Source organism: Copadichromis virginalis, linkage group LG23 (genome assembly GCF_057382275.1).
Source record: "Copadichromis virginalis isolate Kocher_CV1m ecotype Utaka linkage group LG23, C_Virginalis_male_GT1.1, whole genome shotgun sequence".
NCBI classification, from domain to species: Eukaryota; Metazoa; Chordata; class Actinopteri; order Cichliformes; family Cichlidae; genus Copadichromis; species Copadichromis virginalis.
The window spans coordinates 8,551,061-8,574,232 of NC_140639.1; the positions used below are offsets into that span (position 1 = coordinate 8,551,061).

The 23,172-nt window shown below is 39.7% G+C and overlaps 2 protein-coding genes across 2 annotated transcripts in view; both read right to left on the bottom strand.

Moving 5' to 3' along the window:
* Positions 1–2,234, bottom strand: part of tmem165 (transmembrane protein 165) — a 7,183-nt gene extending 4,949 nt beyond the window's left edge. The window contains exons 1-4 of the mRNA XM_085448561.1: positions 1,885–2,234; positions 1,269–1,494; positions 958–1,133; positions 92–274 (exon numbers count right to left, since the gene is read on the bottom strand). Of these exons, the coding sequence (XP_085304687.1) occupies positions 92–274; positions 958–1,133; positions 1,269–1,494; positions 1,885–2,037 (738 nt within the window). The 5' untranslated portion in view covers positions 2,038–2,234. The remainder of the gene's footprint in view (positions 1–91; positions 275–957; positions 1,134–1,268; positions 1,495–1,884) is intronic.
* Positions 2,235–4,721: 2,487 nt separating this feature from the next.
* On the bottom strand, positions 4,722–7,030 carry srd5a3 (steroid 5 alpha-reductase 3). The gene is made up of 5 exons (XM_085448303.1): positions 6,781–7,030; positions 6,499–6,650; positions 6,241–6,426; positions 6,025–6,150; positions 4,722–5,351 (listed from the first exon to the last, which is right to left on the bottom strand). Exons 1-5 carry the CDS (start codon positions 6,999–7,001, stop codon positions 5,092–5,094), a joined length of 945 nt encoding a protein of 314 aa, XP_085304429.1. The 5' UTR covers positions 7,002–7,030; the 3' UTR covers positions 4,722–5,091.
* Positions 7,031–23,172: the final 16,142 nt, after the last annotated feature.

Below are 23,172 nucleotides of genomic sequence, written 5' to 3' on the forward strand. Positions count from 1 at the left end.
CCAATCAAAGTGAAAATGTATGGCCTCTATTTATTGTAAAATATATTACAAAGCATTAAACAGCAGCTGTCTAACAGTGAAAGTCACAAACCTCCCGGGCAGCTAGAATAATTGTAGTTAGCTGCGATCGGTCCCCCCACTCTGCGAGGAAAGTGAGAGTGAGGGATTGGATGAAGATGGGTGAGATGAAGCTGTGCCACTTTCCCTGAGGAACAGCAGTCCCTGTTCCAGCCTCCACATCTGCAGTCCCATTAGCGAGCTTAGTCCGCTGGAGCTGCACAGACAACAAGGCATGAGGTTTGAAAGACAACCCAATAGAGTACTTTCACGGCTCAGTACCTGCAAGAGGCAGGGTTCACTTACAAGGGTGCTATACTTTGATCAAAATTTTGTCATGAGGTCCTCTGTGGATGGTCCAACTATATTCCTTATAACGGATTTGTTTTGATCAAGAGGATGTAGATTTATGTCCTCTACAAGTACACCTTAGAATGCAGATCTGCACGGGAATATAATTAAGCTTGACTTTGTATGACAAACTGTCACTATTGCTAAGAGGTTCAATCAGCCATCTGTTTTTTTAATTTTTTTTTAATTTAGTCTACAGTACAGCACTTCGATTACAGCTCATAATGGTGCCATTCAATAAGACAGCCTCAGGCAACTTTAAAGTGTCCATGTGCTCATATAGCCTGATGATAAGATCAGAATTTCCACACAACAAAAACTCACATCAGCAGCAGCAAAATGTAACTAGGTCTTCTGGGTGATTAAGTAATATGAGCCATTTGCGAATCGCTAATTACTAAGCAAAATGGTGTCAGCAGTTAGTAACTGGACCCACTCAGGAGGCGTTTCTATTACTGAATATGTAAATTATGTATGTGGACTGGAGTTGTACTACTGGACATTAAAAAATGTTGTTTTTCTAGATAGTTTATAATCAAGTTAACTTGCCTCTTCGTCCTTCTTCTTGATCTCTGCCTGCACCTCCTCCAGCTCCTCCTGACCTTCATCTGGACTCATTTTTAGCCCCTCTCTAAGCATGCGAATACCGAAGATGGCAAACAGAGCAGTGGATACATAGTATGTGTAGATTCTTGGGATGATGGTAGTGGCATAGCCAAACAGTACTATGATGTGGGAAAGAAAAAACAACAACAACACGTATTTGTTATTTCTCAGGATCTGATCGAAGGGTAATGCCAAAAAAACAAAACAAAACAAAACAAAAAAACAGTCAAGGCCAAATCCAAAGTTTTACAAACCAGAAAGACAAGTCATGAATCCTAAGGCCAGCATAGCCCCGGCCAGCACGGTGAGGCGGTTGTAGCGCATGGCCATGATAGCAGCGATGAAAAAGGTCTTGTCTCCCAACTCAGAGACAATGATGACAGATAAAGAGGCAGCAAAGGCATGAATGAAGCCCAGGTTCCCTTTGGTGGAGACATCTTCAGAAACCACTGGGCCCGGTGGCTGGGGACTGGAGACTTTCTGCAAAGGAAATGCACACAGTGACTGTCAGCTGAGTTACACACAGTTTGTAATAAAAATCAGTATGAGGTATTCAAGTTTGCCCTTGTTGGCTGTAACACTTCGGCCACAATGTTTAAATAGGTAAACAAAACTGGCGGGGACATGACGACCTTCTCGTCGTGACACCCAAATGACTGTCACCTTAACTTTAAAGCAATTTCTTCACGATTAAAAAATTCAAGTGTAACTTTGTCCACTTCTGCTAACGTTACACCCGGAACTCTGCGAGACGTATCAGTTAGCACGAGCTCGGCTAGCCCGGGGCGCGAGGAAGAAGCGCGTCAAAGACCGCTTCCTATACATGACGATAAAACACTTAATTAGTGACAATGAAGCAAAACCTTTCACCTCTTGTGGGGGCTGTTCCGGGACAGCTTTTTGCTCCTCTTGAATAGCAGTAACACCGACCGACAAAAACAAAAACACGGCGGTGAGCGGAAACAAGACACACATCACATTTCTGCTAGCCCCACCATCTCTTCTGCCAGCCGCGCGAGGCATTATTACTTCTTCCGAAACACCGACACGACTCGATTTGCGCGCTAATTTCTCTCCCTCGTATCACTGCATGTTATCTGCAACAAAACCGTATAACTCCATATTTAGTAACCTATACAATTTGAGGTAACACACGTCACGATCAAAGAGACCGACCGGGCCAACTCAACCCATGGGGGAAGTAGAACCGTGCTGCCGCAAAGAGGAGCAACGCAGACAGATGATTGGACGTTCAAATGAATGACGTGGTTTGTAAGCTGACGCACACAGCGAAGTGCTCAGTGAATGGACAATCTCATTGTCGATCATAATGCTATTTAAATATAGTTTCATTGTTTTCTTTCAATAGTTTTGCATTGAAAAAAAAAACTTGAAAAAGGACCTTCTGTTTATTAGTTACAAATTTTCTCTTTATATATTTTTATGTAACATTGCTATTCTAATCCTAACAATAATGAGTGTTTGCCCCTCTAAATATCAGCCCATTTACTTTAAAAATATATTATTATTAGTAATAATATTATTTACTTTGAGCAGAAAATTTGCTTGGCAAATAATAAATTTGGGATAAGCAGAATAAACATTAAATAAAATTAAAGCGACTTTGAGGTCGCTGAGATTCCAACTCATCTGAGTTTTTAGTAGATGATGCTATGTTATCAATTTGAAAGTCCTATGTCGCCTTAACATTCACAAACTTTGGTGTCCAGCACGCCCGCCTGCCCAGTGGAATGAGGACAGTACTCCATCAGCCTTTTATAGGGATAAAAAGGAAATAAAGAACGTGACCAGAGGTGGCAAAAGCACAGATATTCTTTACTTAAATAGAAGTACTTATTAAAAGTCTTTACTCAAGTTAAAGTAAATACAACTTAACCTTGTTATATTATTGTGATATTAAAATAATATTAGTACATACAAATACAAACTTTATTTCAGTCCAAATTGTAATTCTAATAAAGTTACTCAGCTTTAATCAGTTAAGTAGAACATGAGCAGAGAAAAAGATATATTTTTTATGTTCTTCTATGTTCTGTTGCCTACATTGTAGAGAGGGACTTTGCCTCAAAAAAGGAAAATGAGTAGGAAGAGGTTAAAATTGAATTTGGCAGGTGGGAGAACTGGAAGGATCCATCACAGCACAGCAAACTAGCCTGTTTATACAACATTAACCTGCAGCTTATTTTCATACAACCATTAGATAAGTTATTCTACCTCAGCTTCTTTTCCAGCAGGTTTCACAATATGAAAAACACAATGTCAAATGTACAGTGCCCAATATCTGATGTAGAAACATAAGAACTTACATTTCCAGTTCATAAATATCCCACTAAGCAGTCCTTGCCTTTACATATAACCTTTCTTTGTCCTCTCGTGTTCTTATGTTTCTCCATCTCTGAGTGAAGTTTGCCCTCTTACTTTTCTCTCCCCGTGAAATACAGCAGCACACAAACAGTTTGTGAGTTTGCTGATGTTTGTTAAGCTGACAGAAATGCTGCATTTGAAATTAACTGCCACAATATTACTCCCTTCATGCTCCTCGCTACTCTTTAGTAGTGCAAGCAATAAGTAATGCAATTTCATCCCCTGACTTTGGCGTAAGGTTTTGCCTCTTTCTTCTCTTTTTACCTGGTGATTAAGACACGAGTATGAATGTTTGAAGGTTAAAATAATAACTCTCCGCTGTGTAAGTAGTAGAAAATAGGGATATTTGTTTAATATTTGTTTTGTATGCGGTACTGAATCCGATACATATCTGATGTTTTAGAAAGCGACTGCTGTTTGAACGGTCATGTCGCATTAAATCCGTCTTTTACGACACTGACACAAGACAGACGCCAATTATTAGCGCCCAAGAAGACATCGCGAACGCTTTCGGGCCATCCAGTGTAGATGTTAGTGAACCTGTTGGGAAGACGGCGCTGGAGAAACGTAAACATTTTATTTGTACTGTATAATCTGCAGATTCTGACAGAAATTTCCAACTATCATTTGAAGAACCGCTCCTCTCTAAAAACAGAAATAAGGATCATTATTAGGCCAGTTGTAAATAACACAATAACGTTACAACTTAAAGCAAAATTGGGAAACGTAAAGTCCGAAACAAGTCTTTATATTAAGGGCCATCAGTCAAACAATACTGTTTGATCTGGGTCTAAACAGAGCGCGTTGTGTGTGACGTCTTCTTTTGTGCATGCGGGCCGCTTTGAGGGTTCACACTAGAGCGCGTTTGCTGTCACATTTTATTTGTAGTGTGAACAAGCAGACAAAACAATCGGATTTGATCAAAAAAATCGGAATTGAGCATTAAGACCTGCAGTGTGAACGTAGTAAGTGGAGTTCTTGTGAATGAATCAGGGGCAATTTGTGGTTCAGTATCTAAAGGATAATGAATACATCATGCAAACTAGTGTACCTGGGGATTGAACCACCACACCCCTGATTGGTTTATGACTTGATTTCCCTCCTGAAAGTAACGTCCCCATGTTTGTGCCTCTTTAAACAACAATAATACTTTTTGTTGAATAAAGTTTCTTTATTCATTACAACATGTCCATGTCATGTTACTTTTCGTTTTAAAGTAAAACTCCTTGTCGTTCCGGTATTAATACAATACATTCTGTTTTGCTATAAAAGAAAAATATTCAACACCACAGTGTTTTGCAGGTTTCTTTTTCACATAAACATTTAGAGATTACAATACCAGTTATAACTCGAGAGGTTGGCATACTGTAAAAGGAAGAAAAAGATTTTTAAGTACTTAATCGTAAGAAAAACAAGTTCTTAATGTAATGAACAAATGAATTCCAGCAATGTTCCTCACAGTGTCTTCACATCAGTCGGAGAAAGTTCTCACCTCTAGAGTCTTCTGCCAGAAATCAAACACAGTGTTGGCCTCTTAGCTGTCAAGCTGATTAGTTAAATTTGGAGGTTTGAAAGAACGTTTAGAAAAAGATGGCTTTTGCTCCTAAGGTTTCTGCTCCTCCGACATCTCTGGCAGTTTTCTTTACAGTTCCCATTTATCACCACAAAAAGACCAATACAGTGTCTGAGTATTCATAGCACAAAGGGTATAAATGCTCTTCTATGCCTTGGGTATGACTTGTATTTGCTAATGTAAAGGTCATGACAAAGCTGTCCTGCCAGTGCTTGGTTGAAGAGCACATACAGTACCACAAGCCACCAGGTGAAAGAGAGGCCTCTGAAAACAAAGCTCAACGAGATGTAGATCAGCAGCTCAGCAAAGTAATGGGGACAAGAAACCAGCTCAAACCAACCTCCCTTTGGCACTCTGTGAGTCAGCGTTTCCACTGTTCCTGCATGACATGACAAAAAACAAGAAAAAGTGACATCAGCAACTTTCAATGTTTACATAGACTGGTTTACCATTTCCAGTGTGTATCAGGTTAAAGCTGTGCTAATTAACAACTGATCAAATTACTGTCTGTTGTGAAATGTCTCACTCACGGCGCCAAACCCACAGAGAATTATCTCGCAGCTCTGCAGTTCCACTCAGCTCTCTGCAGTTTTTTAGCCTCCTTTAGCTAATGTTTTTTTAAATATTCATGCTTAAACATGGCCTCGGTTTTCAAAGAGCAAAGATAAAAAAATCAAATAAAAAATGCTGAAAGTGGGTCAATTGGCCATTTTTCAAAAATATATGTTTTGAAAAGTATTTGATACATAAATCTAAAATTTAACAAAAATCATTACATGTATCCTAACTTTGGACCATACGTTCTTTAGGAAAATATAAGCTGGTTGAGCTAAAGGCAATTTGGAGATGGGATGACCCATGTGCTTTATGGTTAACACATAAACAGAAAAACAGACAGCAGAGGAAGTTAACTTCAAGCTGTTAGTTCCTTGATCATTAATATGCAAATTCTCAGTGATAGCAATAATGCTGGAGGCAGCAAAGAAAAAACAAAGAAAGAAACAAAGAAATAAAAAAACAAAACAGAAAGACAGAGAGTTTCCTAGGTTTACCTGACTTTCCAGTGCGAAGTCTGGCCAGCAGGACCATAGACTGATGCTGCAGCCACGAGGCCCAAATGAAGAGTAAAAACCCAGCAACAAGCAGCCAGTCCAGCTGAGAGAGGAGGGAGCTTCTCTCTAAAAGAAATGGTGGAAGCATCAGTACCACAAAGCAGATGAACCAGGGAATTGTGCACATAGAAGCACACAGAAAGCACCAACTCAAACCTTTTTCCATACGATCACAGCAGAGGATCGTCAACCCTAACATGATGTAATACCCCAGGCCGAACATATATTGTACCAAGTGCATCGCCCCATCAGAGAAAACGCTGACAAACAGGCACTCCAGCAGCCTCCTGAGGGAGTGGACCCACAGCAGCAGCTGCACCAGGACGGTGGAAAGCTGTGGGACTACAGCCAACACTAACATCAGACACAAAAATGAATTAAACAGAAAAACAACCATTTTTTTCTTTAGCTTACCTTGACTGTCACTGCTGTGTGCGCCAGTCAAAATGTCTAAAAAGTCGCTCAACCACAAAGGGTATGACTGATGCTGAAATATAAAGCTGAGGTACAAGACCAGAAGAAGACCATTCCAGCCAACAGAGACTGCATAGAAGTGCCAGAACCACCTGGAAGGCGAAAAGCATGCCACGTTTAAATATTTAAAAAGTAAATAATGATTCAAAACCACCTAAATGTTCGGTTAGATATAGTAGGATATAAAATACATTACAGTAAAGTTCTGTCATTCACTGTCACCTTTTTGGGACGTCAAAAACCCGCAGCCATTCGTCTCGCTTTAAGCTCTGTTTAGTTTTTCCGTAACGAATAAGGTCCTGAAATAAAACGTAAGCGGGACACGTGTCAAATATTCCCGGCAACAGTCGCGACACTTTGTGAGCACAAAAAGCAACGAGGAAGCACAAAGCCAGAGAAGACCACACAACGTTAATCACACTCAACCCTACTGAGCTCCACATCGTTTTGAAGCTGTGCGGGTCCGCAGTTATTGTTTTGTGCAACACGGAAAAGAAGCCGCCGGTAAAACCTATCGTTCCGGAATAGCAACCGGTTATTTCTTTATAGCACAGTAAATGTATGTATTGATTTAATTAATCAATTTAATTATTTAAACATCTATATATTTATTTAATTGCAAAGTATTTTTGCATTTATTTTATTCGGCACGCACGGCTTTGAAGTGAGCATTACGACCCATTTAACGTTCGCACAGCAGAGGGCAGCATTTGAATCTTTCCCCATACACCACCCGAAAATAGAGGTCTAGCCATGTAAACGGAGTCCAAAAATGTTTATGTTTGTGTAAGGGGAAGTTTTATTTTGAACAGGAAATGTTTAGTAATGTGCTAAGCAGGTATTTGGGGCAAAGATTTCATCATTTTATTTTTTTGATTGACTGACTGATAAATAAACATCAACGCTAATACAGAAGTTGTCTATATAAAAATAAAGAACAAACTCAATTAGAAAAAAAGAAGAAAACCCAACCCTGTAAAAATGTGAATAAAAACAGAAAACAATGATTTTCAAATCTTACAAACCCATATTTTATTTACAATAGAACACAGAAAAGATCAAATGTTTGAACTGAGAACATTTACAATTTCAAGAAAAATGTTGCAACATGTTTGCAACTGATTTTGGTAACTTGCAATATCTCAGTAACATGACTGAGTATAAAAAGAGCACCTCAGAACAGATGGGCAGTGGTTTGCCTTTCTCCAAAAAGCTGAATCTGAAAATTGTGGAATATTTTGAGAATAATCTTTTTCAATATAAAATTGTGAAGACTGTGAATATCTCATCACCTACAGTACATAATATCAAACAATTCCCAGAATTTGAAGAAATGTGTTTGCATAAGAGACAAGGCCAAAAATCAATATTCGATGCCTATGATTTTCAGGCCCACAGAAAAATTGACATTTTCAATTGTTTTAGCCAAACAAATAACACCACGTCCTCCAGACAAAAGAAGAGATGGACAATCTGGCTTGTTATTAGAGCTCAGTTGAAAAGCCTGCATCTCAGATAATATGGTGGTGCACCAATGCCTGGAACTGGCAGCTTGCACGTCCAAAAGGGCATCAAAGCTGAAAGGTATATACAGGTTTTAGAAAAACAAATGCTCCCACCTGAATGTTGTTTTTGTTGCATATTTCAGCAAAACAATACTAAAGAGCTTACTGCATCTATTACAGCAACATAGGTTTGTTGTAAAAAATTCTGGGTGTTGAATTGGCCTGACTGCAATTCTGATTTTTCACCAACCGAGAACATTTGAAATATCATCAAACAAAAAAATCTTAGATGTTGAGCAGCTAGAATCCTGTATCAAGGTATATATAGCAACATGCCTCCTCAGTTCCCAGACAGACTGTTGTTAAGAGAACAAGCATTACACAGCACTAAAAATGATCCTGTCCCAAGTTTTTGAGACATGTTGCTACTCTGAAATTCCAAATGAGCTAAAATTTTCTTAAAATGGTACATTTTCTCCAGTTTAAACACTTGATCTCCTTTTCCGTGTTCTATAGCGAATAATATATGCATTGAAGACGTGTGCATTATGTTCTTTTACTTACATTTTACACAGCACACAACAACTTGGAACTGAATTTGTATAAAATAGATTAAACCTACAAATCTGGCCAAAATAAGTATAGATTGGTTTTGCTGTTTTGTATACTATATTGTACCAGGGAAACAAATACATTGGAATTCTAAAAAACAAACAAACAAAAAAAAACAGTTTCAAAGATCTTTATTGCACGATTTATAAACAATCCAAAATTAATTTGACAAAACACATGCACAGCAGCCCCTCCTGATGAATATCAGTATATTTTATCTTATTTGTATATGAATATCAGTTAGGGAGTAGTTTGAATGTCCTATTGCCAAACTAAGTTAGTTTTTTAAACCTGTTGCCATTTGAGAAACCATGAAGCACTTTTTAACTAGTTCTGTGAAACATTTAGTGATTAAGAAGTATTGCATAAAATCTAATGTGTATTAAGCAGAGGTTCCCAAAGTGAGGGGGCGCAGAGCCATTGCAGGGGGGTCCTGGTATGAAAAGAAGAAAAAAAAAGAACACTTGGACACTGCTAACATAATGAACAGGTTTTTGACGGGGCTTCCACACAAAGGCATAGCAGGAGATGAAGCATCGCCAAATATGTTTCCAAAACAGCTTCCTTCCAAGCCAAAGACAAGAAAATCTGGTGAAGCATATCTTCCCTTTGGCTTCACCTGCACAAGTGCCAATGTAGGTCTCTGCGACAGCATTAGTTTCCCCTGCATTGGGAGCACGCGCTGGACTTTCCAAATCAGGGACAAACAGTATCCCACATTCTTGATTTTTAGTTCACAAACACTTCTTGTAATGGCTAACTACTCCCGACATTTTGGGGATGTTAAGTCTTTATACAGTAAAGTTACAGCAGGATACAAATAATATCAGGTTGATCCTGCCACAATTTGTTCCCCCTCTCCAAATCACGGACTAACAGTATCCCACAGTTGTTTATGTTTTTGAACCCATTTTGCACAGAGACATTTTTTGAAAAATGTATTGGTAGTAATGTTGAATATTATTACAGAGGAAAAAAACACAACTACACGTAAAATAATCACATCGTGATGCCTCTGCCTTTCTAAATGGAGGGACAGTAACTGCGTGTGTGTATGTAAGCGGGTAAAACCTGAAGATAGTAAGATTAACAGTATTTTGACTCTATCTGCCATTCTGCAATTCATCTCATGTAAACAATAATGTGGCGCACAGCATGACGTGAAAAAAGGCACATACCAGAACATTTTTCTTCTAAAACAAAGGGGGGGCAGCAAAGAAAGTTTGGGAACCACTGGTATAAAGTATTACATTCATGCTTTAGGTGGTAGGAGTTCTCACCCAAAGCAGTTTTTTTCCATAAACTGCACAGTTTCATAACACATGATTTTAAGGGCATGACTGAAGACGTTTAACTGACCTTGCAGCTTCAGTTCTTGATGCAGAGCAGGAAAAGTAAGTGTTTGTATGAAAGACTTGCCGAGGTCTTTGAGGCATTAGATTCCAGGATGCCTCTTAGAGGAGCACAGTATCCTGCCCGAGGAAGTGTGGACAGTTTCCTGCCTCCCTCCCTTCTCTGTCCTCAGTGTCCTTGTCTTTTTTTTTTCCTGTGCCAAGAGCTGGATCTCCATTAGGGCCCAAAAGATTGCATAAATATCTCGCCAAGCTGGGGTTGCTTTCATAAATACCCTGTGAGCACATTTTGAAAGCATTAAAGGAGGAAGAAAAACTGAAATTTTCCGGTTCAGAGACAAAAGTCAGAAATCTTGTAATGACAAAGTTTTTCATGTTGTTCTTATGTCGTTGATCTTCACTAATGATTTAGTAATTTTATTGTCTTGTTACAAATATAAAATGATTAAAATAATAAAAGACTAATTTTCTTTACTGTATCTGGACTGATCAAGTTGTGTCACCCCATTCATAGCCTGGAAAAAAGCCCTCAAAGAAATCCAAAATATCAGACATTGTACAAATGAGCGTGATACAGAAACACATGTAACTGACTATGCTCTTCTCCTTTCTTTATTCCACTCAAGCATATAAAAGACTATATCGACGTGTGTATGTTAAGTGGTAGGCTTGTACAGGGAATTCTGTCACAGTCTGGCTGCGAAGCAGACTGTGTGGGGTGAGGAGGTGGAACCAAGAGTTTTGTCATGCGAAGAGACAAAATAAAACTTGAGAGTGACAAAAACCAGCTGTTTGTTAAGGCTGGCAAAATAGTACAGAACAAAAGGCAAAGCTGAAACTAAACAATAACCTAAACTGGGTGAACTAAGATTAAAACATGAAAAAACCTGGCACATGGGCACAGCAGACAACCTGACCACAACTGAATGAAAACACACAGACTAAATGCACACAGGAGGTGATCAGGGGAAGTGGAAACACATGGGGAAACAGCTGACACAAATGAACATAATGATGGTACAATGGAAGCGTAAAACTAAACACATTGAACATAGGAACACAAGATCTCTTCAAAATAAAACAGGAAACATAATGAGAGGCAGACATGAAACACGAACTTGACAACATAAGCCACGCAGACATGACACACAAAGGCAGAGGGAGATTTAAACACAGGGGTAGGAGACACAAGGGGAATCTTAAACCATAAACCATAAACATCAAAATAAGCTAAAACTCAAAATGCTGGGTCAAATGACCCAGGATCGTGACAAAGTACATCCTGGCAACAGTTATGAGAAAACTGATCAAAATTTCATTCATCACCAAGTGTGACCATTTCTATAACAAAAAAAAGGTTTTTGATCTGGAGCATCCAGATGTGTCTTAACACAGTGGCACAATCATTCCAGGACTGGACGTCTCCACAAATTCACCCCAATTCCAGACCGTGTGATTCTCGGAGAAACAAAAAACCAAAGGGCCCCATCTCAGACTCTGCGGGCTTCACTTAACATTTTAAAGTCAAAGTTCATGACAGCATTGTTGGAAAAATGCTGAAAAAGTATGGCTTGCTTGGACAGTTTGCAATTGCAGTTCAGGTTAGTTCAGTTACATCTATATAAACCACAAGACTTCTGGAACAGTGTCTTTTGATGAGATGAGACCAACATGAAGACGGACCTGGGCACCTTGCAGTCATTAGGGCAACTGTGAACTCCTGTGTTTACCAAAATATTCTAGAATCAAAATGAAACAGTAAAACATGACCTTAAGAGAGCTGTGCAAAAACGAATGCACACAAACCTGAACTGAAACAACATGTAACAACTGATTTAATCTTTTTTGTGTGTTTATTTTGGTTTAGTGCATAATGTTTGATATATTAATTTAATTAAAATCAAGTAGAATTTCTCCCTTTTTATAGTGAGGTTGGAGAGCAGAGACGGGAGAGTGTGAGACATCTGGGAAGCTGGTGGACATATGTGCCAAACCAGGAGAACAGTATAAGAGTGTGAAATCAATAAAAACCATTAAGCAACACGGGAACAGTGTGTCAGGTCACAGTTCTTTCTACAATTACAATTAGAATGGACAGGACCAGAGGACAGGAAAGAGAAAGACGAAGGAAAGAGAAGTTGGGAAGAGACTTAACAGAAGGAGAGGGAAAGGAAAATAGAGGAGAAGATGGTCACCTGCTGAAATAAAAACAAGCAAAGAAAACAACATTGTAGGGAAACCAGAGCAACGACCAACATAAGCACAAGTAACAGTAAATAATAAATACTGAATGTTACTGAGCAGCATTCAGTACTAATAATGCATGATAGGTTTAGAGCCAGAAGCCAACCAAGATAATGTGTGTCTGTGAGTACCTGTTGTACACTGGTTTGAACATTTGTGTGTGTGAGCGCGTTTGTATTCATAAGGTTTTTCTATGTGAGTGTCTAATAGTGGATGTGATTATTTAAAGTTAATCCTATTATTAATAGCTCTATAAACTGGTGAATCATTTGGTGAACTTGTCATATCACAGGACTCTTGTGAAAACTTTCTTTTGTAACGTCACCGATGTAATTCAAGTCAGTAATGCCATATGGGAAAATTAAGAATTAAACATAGTGATCCGTTAGTAGGACTGAGCAGTGTGATACTGTTACAAAATGTAATCATGTACTTTATTGTTGGTAAGAAAGAATACTTTTACTTATCATGTCAAATTGTCCTTTAATTAACCTAACCCGCTAGATGTTTGTAGTCTCTCCGTGCGTTGCCATTCTCCCTCTTCTTTTTGTCTCGTTTTGTCTGTTAACCATTTTCTATCATCTTCTATATCGGATACAAAGATTAAAAGTACCTGTTCCAACCACATTTACAACACCTGTAAAACTATGAAAAAAAGTTTTGTTGACAGATGATGTTTTTCAAATTATAAATCTTTGAAAATTAGCATTTACATCACACTGGAAGACCAAAACTGCCCTAGGGAGAATATCTATGTTTTTAGAGCTGCTGAGATACAGCAGTTTAAACTACTTAGAGAACAAAATAACAGGGTATTGTACATGCAGTATAGAAATAGGAAATAATATACAAAAAAGGCCTCATGCCAACAAAAAGTGACTGGTTTGAAAGCCACTTGTTCACAAGTCAACATTTCCTGAAGGTTGGTGCAGTGCGCACACTGAGCGTTGCCTGCTCTTTTATAGATTTTACACATGACCTGTGTGTAATTCTGTCCCTGATGCCATCAGTGTGCAGATTGTTTTCTGCAGCAAGCAACAATGCATAATGAACACACATACGCGCTCGTTCTCTCTCTCTCTCTCTGCACGTTTGTGCTGTGGACATTTTGTTCGGTATTGAATTGTGGGACACTGACCTTTAAAATCCCTGCTGTGCCTTCAGACCACAGGGCAAAAACTCAAATGCTGCCTAAACAATTTAGAGCTTTTCACTAAGAAAAATAAAAGAAAACACAAAACAGCATACGGGATAGAAACAATTACAGCAGTATGTTTTTTGTTCATAGAAGGTTTAAAAAATTTATTTTATTCATTGTTTATTAATGTTGTATTCTATTTTATGAAATTTTAGTGACAGTTTTAGTTGGGATATATATATAATGTGCTATATAAATACATTTGACCTTGACTTTTTTCTTTTTTTAAAAACTGTTTTTTTCCTTCATGTTTTTTTTCTTTGTTTTGATGTTTAATTGTTTGAAAGCTTGCAAATTTTATCCTGTTCATGGCACACACATTATCCTACATACCATACAGTTGAATACCATACATAGGCTTATTTCAAAAGAAAGTATTAGGGCCATATTTATGTTAAATAATCCAAAGGCATATTCCAATGTAAATGTTTAATTTACAGTCATTCATTTAAAAGTTTTGCAATGGTTATTTCAGTACATGATTGTTGTGGATGTGTGATATAGTTATATTGTGTGTGAACTTATGGAAGTAAACAAACATGGGGACACGGATGACAGGACATAGAAATGAAACATACATAGATAGACTGGACACAAAGGGGGAACTAACATCATTAAACAAGAAATCAACTATAATCAACTCAAAGGCACAAGAAGATAACATACTTAAGAAATAAAACATCATTTATCTTGTACTTTCAAAGAAATCAACAAAAAATCCAGAACAAAACTCAAAATACTGGGTCAATGGCCCAGAACCATGACAGCCATACAGAAGCAGCCATGCACCTGTGATGTGAGGTTTTGTAATATTTTGTCCAGGAAAGACAAAAACCTGAACACAGGATACAGGTTCAAAGTATAGATTCATTACACCTTACTAGGTGGTCCTCCTTTTACCTTCAGCACTCCCTTTTTTTTTGGGATAGATTCAACAAAGTGCTAGAAACATTCCTTAGAGATTTGGGTCCATACTGACATGATAGCATCACATAGTTATTGCAGCTGCCATTTGATGTTGGCAATCTCCTGGTTCAATACATATCAAAGAGCTACTGGAGTTAGATCTGGTGACTGTTGAGGCAGTTTCAGTACACTGTCATTGTCACGTTTACAAAACCAGTTTGATTTCATCTGACTTTTGTGAGATTGTGCTGGAAGCAGCCATCAAGAGCCATCAACAAAATTCTCACGTGTGGGACTAATAAAGGTTATCATATCTTATCTTAAGATAGTTCACTGTGATCATAAGGGAATGGACATTGTTATGGCCCCTGGCCTTGGAAGAAGTGAACCAGCCTTCCTTCAAGCAAATTCAACCGTGACAACACCCACAGACGATTGGCTGTCTGCCTTCCTGCATGTAAATTTGAATTTGACAATCCTCTCAGACAATTGCCTGCCTGAGGACCTGTGGTTTGCACCTCCAGGGAGAGAGACCAATCTGCAACCAATTGTGCACACCTGTGCCTTCAAATGGGCTGAAGAACTTTCATTCAGGGGCTGCTGCTTTGAACTGAATGTGCAGTTTTCCCCACATGCTTCTGTCTGTGAGCCTAGCTTGTGAAACCCTGTTTAAGGTGTGGAATTTGTTTGAATAGCGTTTATTCGTGTTACTGCCCATGAGGCTAGCTTTAATTTCTACTTGTACGTGAGCAAGTTATATTTGTATTGGTTATTTGCCAAGTAATTTGTAGTAAATGTCGCTATCGGTTTTCAGTTCTGAGTTTCTTTCTGTAAATGAAACTTTGTCTTAACTGATCTCCCTCGTGAGGGTCTCGTTTATGCTATCTTCCCTGTCCCCTAGCAAAACCGGGTCATAACAGACATGTTCAGCAACAATTCTCAGGAAGGTTATGGTGCTTAAATGATGTTCAGTAAGTGCTAAGGAGCTCAGAGTGTTTCATGAAAATATCCCCCATGCCATTACATCACTCCAACCAGCCTGAATCATAAATGCATTTAGATCAAATTCTGACCCTACCGTCAAAATATGGCAGCAGAAATCAACCAGGCAACATTTTTCAAATCTCTTGTTGTCCGATTTTGAGCCCTTGTTAGCCCTTCAGTTTCCCGTTTCCTGTCCTAGCTGACAGGACTGCCACACATTGTGGTCTTCTGCTGTTGTGGTCCATCTCATTCAAAATTCAACATATTGTGCATAAAGATATGCTCTTCTGCATACTGAAATACACAGACCAGCCTCTCTTATTCACAAACAACCAAAGTCACTTAAATCAGCTTTCTGTCACATTCTGATGCTCAGTTTGAACTTCAGTAGGCTGTCTTGAACATGTTTAAATGTCTGAGTACAATGGGCTGCTTCCATGTGATTGATTAGATATTCACTTGAACGAACGGTTGGACAGCTGTGCCTAATTAAGTCACAGCTTACAACAGCTGAAAGTCTTATACCATTAACCTCTTAAGCCCCATTGCCCCCTGATACAGGGGCAAAAGGCAGGAAATCAGGTAGGCTTGAGGCTTAAGAGGTTAAGCTCACATTTTATCCATATATCTCTTTTGTAGATTTTAGTACAACAGTTTAATGGTGGACAAATTAGCAGTCACTACTACTACTACTACTAATAATAATTATTATTATATTGTAATTTTTCAGGAAAATTGCAAAATACAGTAAAATATTTTCTTTCACACAACCACACACACCTCATTCTTTCCTCTCCTTTGCTGAAATGCTTTAAACTATGAAAACATTTCTCTTTGTCTGTGAGTGGGCCAGAGTTCAAAGCAATCACCTCTCTTTGGATTTAGAAAAATAAACAGAGATAGAAAAATGGAAAAATGTTTCTGATTCCAGCTTTTCCAGAAAGGAATTCAGTGTAGACTGTCCTCCAGGAAATGATGGTTACAAGGCAGCTAGGCAGTTTAGTATTCAGAGAGTCCCAGTAGAAGTGACCAGGCCAGGAAACATGTGGATGCAGTGCATAACACACAGCCCTCAATCATCTCCCTCAACCCTCCTGAATCCATGCCAGCATCAAAACACAGCCTCCTCCCTCCTCATCAAATGAAGCACTACATTCATCACACGTTTGAAGTTCTGGAAAAATACAAAAATGGGACACAATCTGATGTTAATCAGTTCCAGGTATTACCTTTATCCCTTTCCTCTTTTCAAGGCAGCAGTCCTAATGTAAATGTCAGTTGGGTTTGGTATAAGCTGCGCCCTGCTTTCCTGACATGTTTTTGGCACTGTCCCAGATTATCTGTTTCTTTTTCCAAACCTTAACAGATATCTTTGGGTAGGTAATGGAACCCGATCCACTGATATATTTGACCCTGTAAAAAGGCCCAGTCTGTGTCACTAAAGCTTAATACTTTGATTATTTTACAGCTGTAATTTATTTCCAATTATTAAGAAGCTACCCGATCAGCATTGGAGGGACATTAGTCATTAGTTAGGTTTAGTCAGTCATACTGCATTTCACCATTAATGCTCCATTTTCAGCCTGTTCCAGGAACTGTAAACTTACATGAAAAAGCCTAAATATTTTTTTCTTTTTTTTGTGAATAATCATGATGACTAAAATGCCAAATTGTAACACAGTTGTTACATTACTTAATGTCTGTATTCAGTAATCAAGAGATCTTGTAAATTTGCAGGTTATTAAGGTGACATTAATTACAGAATTACATTAATTAATTAACCGGTTAATTAATTGTTCTATGAATATCTTAATATTGTTTTATTTGATTATAAAATATCAAAAATTTTTTAATGCATCTTCAAATTCATGATATGGTAAATGGCCTGTATTTATATAGCGCTTTACTTGCCCAAGGACACAACGACCAAGACTGTCCAAGCCTGGGCTCGAACCGGCAACCTTCCGATTACAAGGCGAACTCCCAACTCTTGAGCCACGATCAGTGCAGTCTTTTGTTACACAGTTAGACAATATGGAACGCCAGGACTGCCATAATGAATTAATTAAATACACCATTAAATAATTAATTAAATGTGTCAATAATTAATTAAAATTGGAATTAATTAATTAAATAAATAGTTATGACACATGTAATTAATTAATTATTGACACATTTAATTAATTATTTATGTATTTCACATTTTAATTAATTATTGACACATTTAATTAATTAATTATTGACACATTTAATTAATTATTTATGTATTTCACATTTTAATTAATTATTGACACATTTAATTAATTATTGACACATTTAATTAATTATTTAATGATATATTTATTTATTTCATTTTGGCAGTCCTGACGCCTGGCTCTCGTCATGAAATAATTTTATCTGTCAGCCTCACCCATCAAACTCAGGGGGCGGGGTTAATGCTGCCCATGCAGCTTCTCTAACATTTGATTGGTTGCCGTGCAAAGTAAGTCAAAACAGGTCGATCCTAGATAATCGATTGCTTGTGTAGACTTGGGGCAGCCAGTTATCCCAGAATGCAGATCAAATCACAGGCCGTTTTTCTGTCACCAGCTACACTTTTAACAGTGTTTTAGCCGCGAATGTCGGTATGTCTGGTCAGGTTGTCAACATAGAACATGTTTGCAAAAGTGCTCAGATGTTTTCAGAGATTTCACTAGCTCTGCTAACAGTTAGCATGCAGAGCGCACCGAGGGGGTACATTAACCGGTTTGTTTACATATTCCACTCTCCGTGTTCCACATGTTGCATTCGCAGATTCTCATTTTCACCAACGATCGTCTCTTTCCGCCTGGTCTTGTGTCTCTGTGCTTTTGTAACATAAAGAACGAGCTGACATTTTTCTCACGAAACCAGCGATCAGCTCAGCAGACCCTCAGTTTACCTGCATGCATCCTCCTCCTCATCTGTCAGCTGTTTAACACCTGCTGCTAATTCAAGAAACACGCCTAGTTACCTGGTGATAGTCACAGTTTAACTGCACAAGATAAGTAAATATAGTATTTTCCCCGAGCGCAGAGCTGCTGGAGCTTGTTTCCTTACAGAGCACTTTATAGGCGAACAGCTTCATCAGCGGCTGATGTCCAATCACCAGCACACAGCTTTCAAACCTCAGCTGAGTTTTAGCTCTCAGTGGTTAAACGCTGGACTTCATTCACTCAGGTTCTGTCTGTCGGGTCACGTTTACTTCGCTGTTTTATTTACAACTGAGCAAATCGGTTTGGCTGAGGTTAAAGTTACGTTTCATAACTGCATAGTTTCACAGACGTTTAATGAACCACTGGCACATGTGTTAGACTGAACTATCATCTAAATATCATCTGTTTTTTAATAGTTATTCAACTGTATTCTAAGCACCAGCTGTCTGTTAGAATGTGATTTTTTTTCTCTCTCTGTTGGCAGAGGTATAAAAATGCGCAGGAAAATCTGACGTGCATGGCGAACTTCACCGACGATATTTAGGGAGGAATAAACACACATCAAACATAAATGAACCATTTGCCTGTCTCCATAATTGAGAGCATTTTCTCTTCTTATGTCAACACTCTCTCTCTCTCTCTCTCTCTTTTTTTTTTTTTTTTTTTTTTTTTTTTGCTTTTTCGGTCATGTTATGTTTACCTGTCAAAGGCTTGTTACAAACTATGAAACACATTGTGCAGACTTCTGGATGTTAGAAGAAAACGAATACTGCTCATGAATGAGACTAAAGGCAGGAAGGTGTCCTTTAAAACTAAACATGTTAATAGGACCTCCCTGTTTATATCATAGTTTATGATATAGCACGTGTATTTCAGTAATAGCCTGCTGAGGCCACTATACGTGCTGGCCTCATATCAAATGTGAAGGCAGACTGAGTCTATGTTTGACGTTTGTTTATATCTAATCTTCCTTTTCAAACATTTAAACAGCAGCGAGTCTGCAGCTGAGGGAATACAAATTCAAATTGTCGGAACAGGTTTGCTCGTTTCTTGGATTCATTTGGTGATTTATTAAATGTATAACTGTGTGGTGGGGCGTGGTCTGCGGTGCCGTGCAGGGAGGGCGGACGCACCTGCACGGCATCCTCAATCACGCCCGCCTAGTTAAAAACACGGGGACTGAGGGGTTTGGGGGTGTTGTGGTGTGGTGAGATGTAAATAAAGATGACTCTGAACGTTGCTCCGTGGTCCCGCCGTGTCTTATTCACGCCACATTGGTGCCGAAACCCAGGAGGCAGCACGGCGGGTCCATATCGGAGCCAGGGAATGGAGGAGCTGGCCCAGAGGGTGGCCGAAATGGCGGCCGCCCAGCGGGAGCAGGCGGCGGAGGTGCGTCGCCAGCAGGAAGAGCTGCAGGACCAGTCCGAGCGGCACCTGGAAAGGATTGGGGAGCTGGCGGCGCTGCTCTGGGCCTGGGCGCCACCCCCACAGGTGTGTCCCGAGGACAGTGAAGCGGTGGAGGAGCCGCGTGAGGCACCTCAGCAGCCGGAGGTGGCAGACGAGGCGCGCGGGGATCTGCGCCTGCCGGAGGAGGGGGAACAGCCAGGTGAAGGGCTGCTCCTGCCGGGAGTGGTGGATGAGCCGCTCCAACCGGAGGCGGCAGACGAGGTGCGCGAGGGTCTGCGCCGGTTGGAGAAAGAGGAGCTGCACGAGGGGCTGCTCGAGCCGGGAGTGGCGGCGGAGGGAGCAGTAGTGACGGAGGAGTCGCGCTATGGGCTGCTCCAGCAGGGAGCGACAGCGGTGACGGAGGGGCCGCGCAAGGAGCTGGAGGTCCCAGTGCCAGGGGAGCTTGCTCGAGTGGAACTGGCGAGCGAGGCGGGCGCCACGCTTGAGATCGCCGTGCTCGCCAGAACGGCCTCACCACCACCAGAGGCCTGTACACGCCACACCTCTGCCCAGCCACCTGTGAGCTGGGGCTCACGCTTGTGCCGGCCGCGCCGGGTGCACCTGTCACGTGTCCGACTTCCGAACCAGCTTTGCCTGCGCCGCTGGATTCGCGGGCGGCCGCCTGAACTCGCACCTCCCCGTCGCTTGGCCGGGGCCTGGGGGTGCCAGCTGTCCGGGCTGATTCCCTCTCCCACTGGCGGTGGGGGAGTAGGTTCGGCCGGATGGCTCCCCGGCCTCAATCGGGCGATGGGGGTATGTGGTGGGGCGTGGTCTGCGGTGCCGTGCAGGGAGGGCGGACGCACCTGCACGGCATCCTTAATCACGCCCGCCTAGTTAAAAACACGGGGACTGAGGGGTTTGGGGGTGTTGTGGTGTGGTGAGATGTAAATAAAGATGACTCTGAACGTTGCTCCGTGGTCCCGCCGTGTCTTATTCACGCCACAAACTGTTATTCTAATCTGCTGCTGAGTCTCTTACACTTTTCTTTATGCTGTATATTTTCACGTCTCTGGAATAGTTGGCAGTTAGATAGTCAGCTGGGAAACTTTGTGTTAACTCATGGAGCTGAGGATATCGTGGATATGCTGACCTCGCTGCGTGGTGTACAGAGCGAGGTCAGCATGATTAATATTCACAATAAAAATATTAGCCGAACATCATGAAGTCTGTATGTGTTTCATAGTGTCGAACAACCTTTGTACAGTTAAAGCCAGCAGTTACTACATGACGGAAACACCAACGTTATCTCTTTTATGTGTTTATACACAGGTCACGCTGATTACTGAACAAAAACCCAAAGATCAGATGTTAAACAGATTTATTTGCTCTCTCTCCTCCTTAAACATGTTTTTAATGTTAGTTATAATTCAGAATTGGCGACTGAAACACGTAGGACACATAAGAACATCAGGAAATAAAACACCGATAAATATAACCTCAGTAAAAGAAGTCAGCGGGGGTTACTACAGCTGTGTACCGGGGCCTGCGCTTTGTCGGTGGGATTGCTTGCGAGGCGAGCGGGTCTATCCCACGCTTTGCCGTGAGACTGGGACGACATCTCCGAAATCATCGAAACACTTTTGCAAAGAGGCTGTATCTTGACAAACCGACCAGACACATGAAGATTAAACCGCTACATTCTCGGCTAAAAAAATATTAAAACGGTATTTGGTAACACACAAACAGGGTTTTTCAAAGCTCAGTTCTGTTAGCTTCCACATGCGGTTGTTGTGTGCTAGAAACAATGGCCACCAGGCCAAAGCAATGGTTTTGACTCGATCAGCGTTAACCCCGCCCCCTGAGTTTGATGGGTGAGGCTGACAGATAAAATTATTTCATGATGAGAGCCAGGCGTCAGGACTGCCAAAATGAAATAAATAAATATATCATTAAATAATTAATTAAATGTGTCAATAATTAATTAAATGTGTCAATAATTAATTAAAATGTGAAATACATAAATAATTAATTAAATATGTCAATAATTAATTAATTAAATGTGTCAATAATTAATTAAAATGTGAAATACATAAATAATTAATTAAATGTGTCAATAATTAATTAATTACATATATCATAACTATTTATTTAATTAATTAATTCCAATTTTAATTAATTATTGCCACATTTAATTAATTATTTAATGGTGTATTTAATTAATTCATTATGGCAGTCCTGGCGTTCCATAAGACAACACCATACTGTATTTGTAAAGAGGGGGACTTCATATAGAAACTAGAAAAATTTGCATTTCCTGCGAAAATGCTGTGTGGATGCCTTAATGCTGAAGATGTCGGCTGAAAAAAGCTGAAAAAGTTGAAAACCCCCCCCAAAAAAACATTGCCCTGAGCAGAATTCGAACCTGGCCCTTCTGGTCTCAAGGCGGCAACGCATCTCACCTCGCCAAACTCATTCTCACAAAGAAGAGGTGGAGAGACTGACAATTCTGGTGAAATTAGCAGAAGCTGCTTAGAATTGTGTTGATAAGAGGTGAAAAGGCTAAAAATTTTGCAGAAAAGAGGTGAATCAGAAGAATTTCTGCTGAAAAGAGGTAAAGAAGCAAAAAGATGAGCTGAAAAGAGATGAATCAGCAGAATTTCTGCTCAAAAGAGTTTTTTCTGAAAACAGCTGAGATTTGTGCTAATAAGAGGTGAAAAGGCTGAAAAATTTCAGAAGAGGTGAATAAGCAGAATTTGGGCATAAAAGAGGTGAAAATTCTGCTGAAAAGAGTTCAATCAGCAGAATTTCTGCTGAAAAGAGTTCAATCAGCAGAATTTCTGCTGAAAAGAGTTCAATCAGCAGAATTTCTGCTGAAAAGAGGTTTTTGCTGAAAACAGCTGAAAAAGCTGGTATTTGTGCTGAAAAGTGGTGAAAAAACTGAAAATTGTGTTGAAAAGAGTTAAAAATGTTTAAGTGTTAACTGAAAGAAATTTTGCCCTCTGAGGGCATCTACACAATTACATTAAAATCATATTTAACCAACATCCTTGATATCCATTGTCTTTGTTTTAAGTTCACAAGCTGCAGCACACACAAACAACATGTTTAAATATGTTTTTACTCGTCGAAGAATACATTTTTAACTGCGTCTGTAATATAGCGATTTCAGCGCATTTATTAATTAAACGTATTGTGCTTTCCACTATTTCTTGTATTTACAATCCTCCCACTGAAAACGCTGCACCCAGAAGAAAAGAATCAACTTTCCGGTTATGCACCAAAACTACATGCAGTAAGTTTCTGTCACGTGTTTGGCTGATTGAAGATTTACGTTAAGGAACAATTTAAAAGTTTTCCTTAACAAAGTGGCTGTTAAGCATAAGTAGCCGGTTTGTTTTGTTGATTGAGAATCACGCAAAGCAACTCCAGCAGGATACACGTGAGGAGCACTGTGATTGTATGGAAGTGCGTAG

Excerpts from the sequence above, each read along its gene's own strand:
- srd5a3 (XM_085448303.1), bottom strand. The coding sequence starts at position 7,001 with ATGTGGAGCTCAGTAGGGTTGAGTGTGATTAACGTTGTGTGGTCTTCT. Across the intron at positions 6,427-6,498 it reads ACACAGCAGTGACAGTCAAG|TCCCACAGCTTTCCACCGTC; the intron begins GTAAGCTAAAGA and ends TGTTGGCTGTAG. Across the intron at positions 6,151-6,240 it reads CTGTGATCGTATGGAAAAAG|AGAGAAGCTCCCTCCTCTCT; the intron begins GTTTGAGTTGGT and ends CATTTCTTTTAG.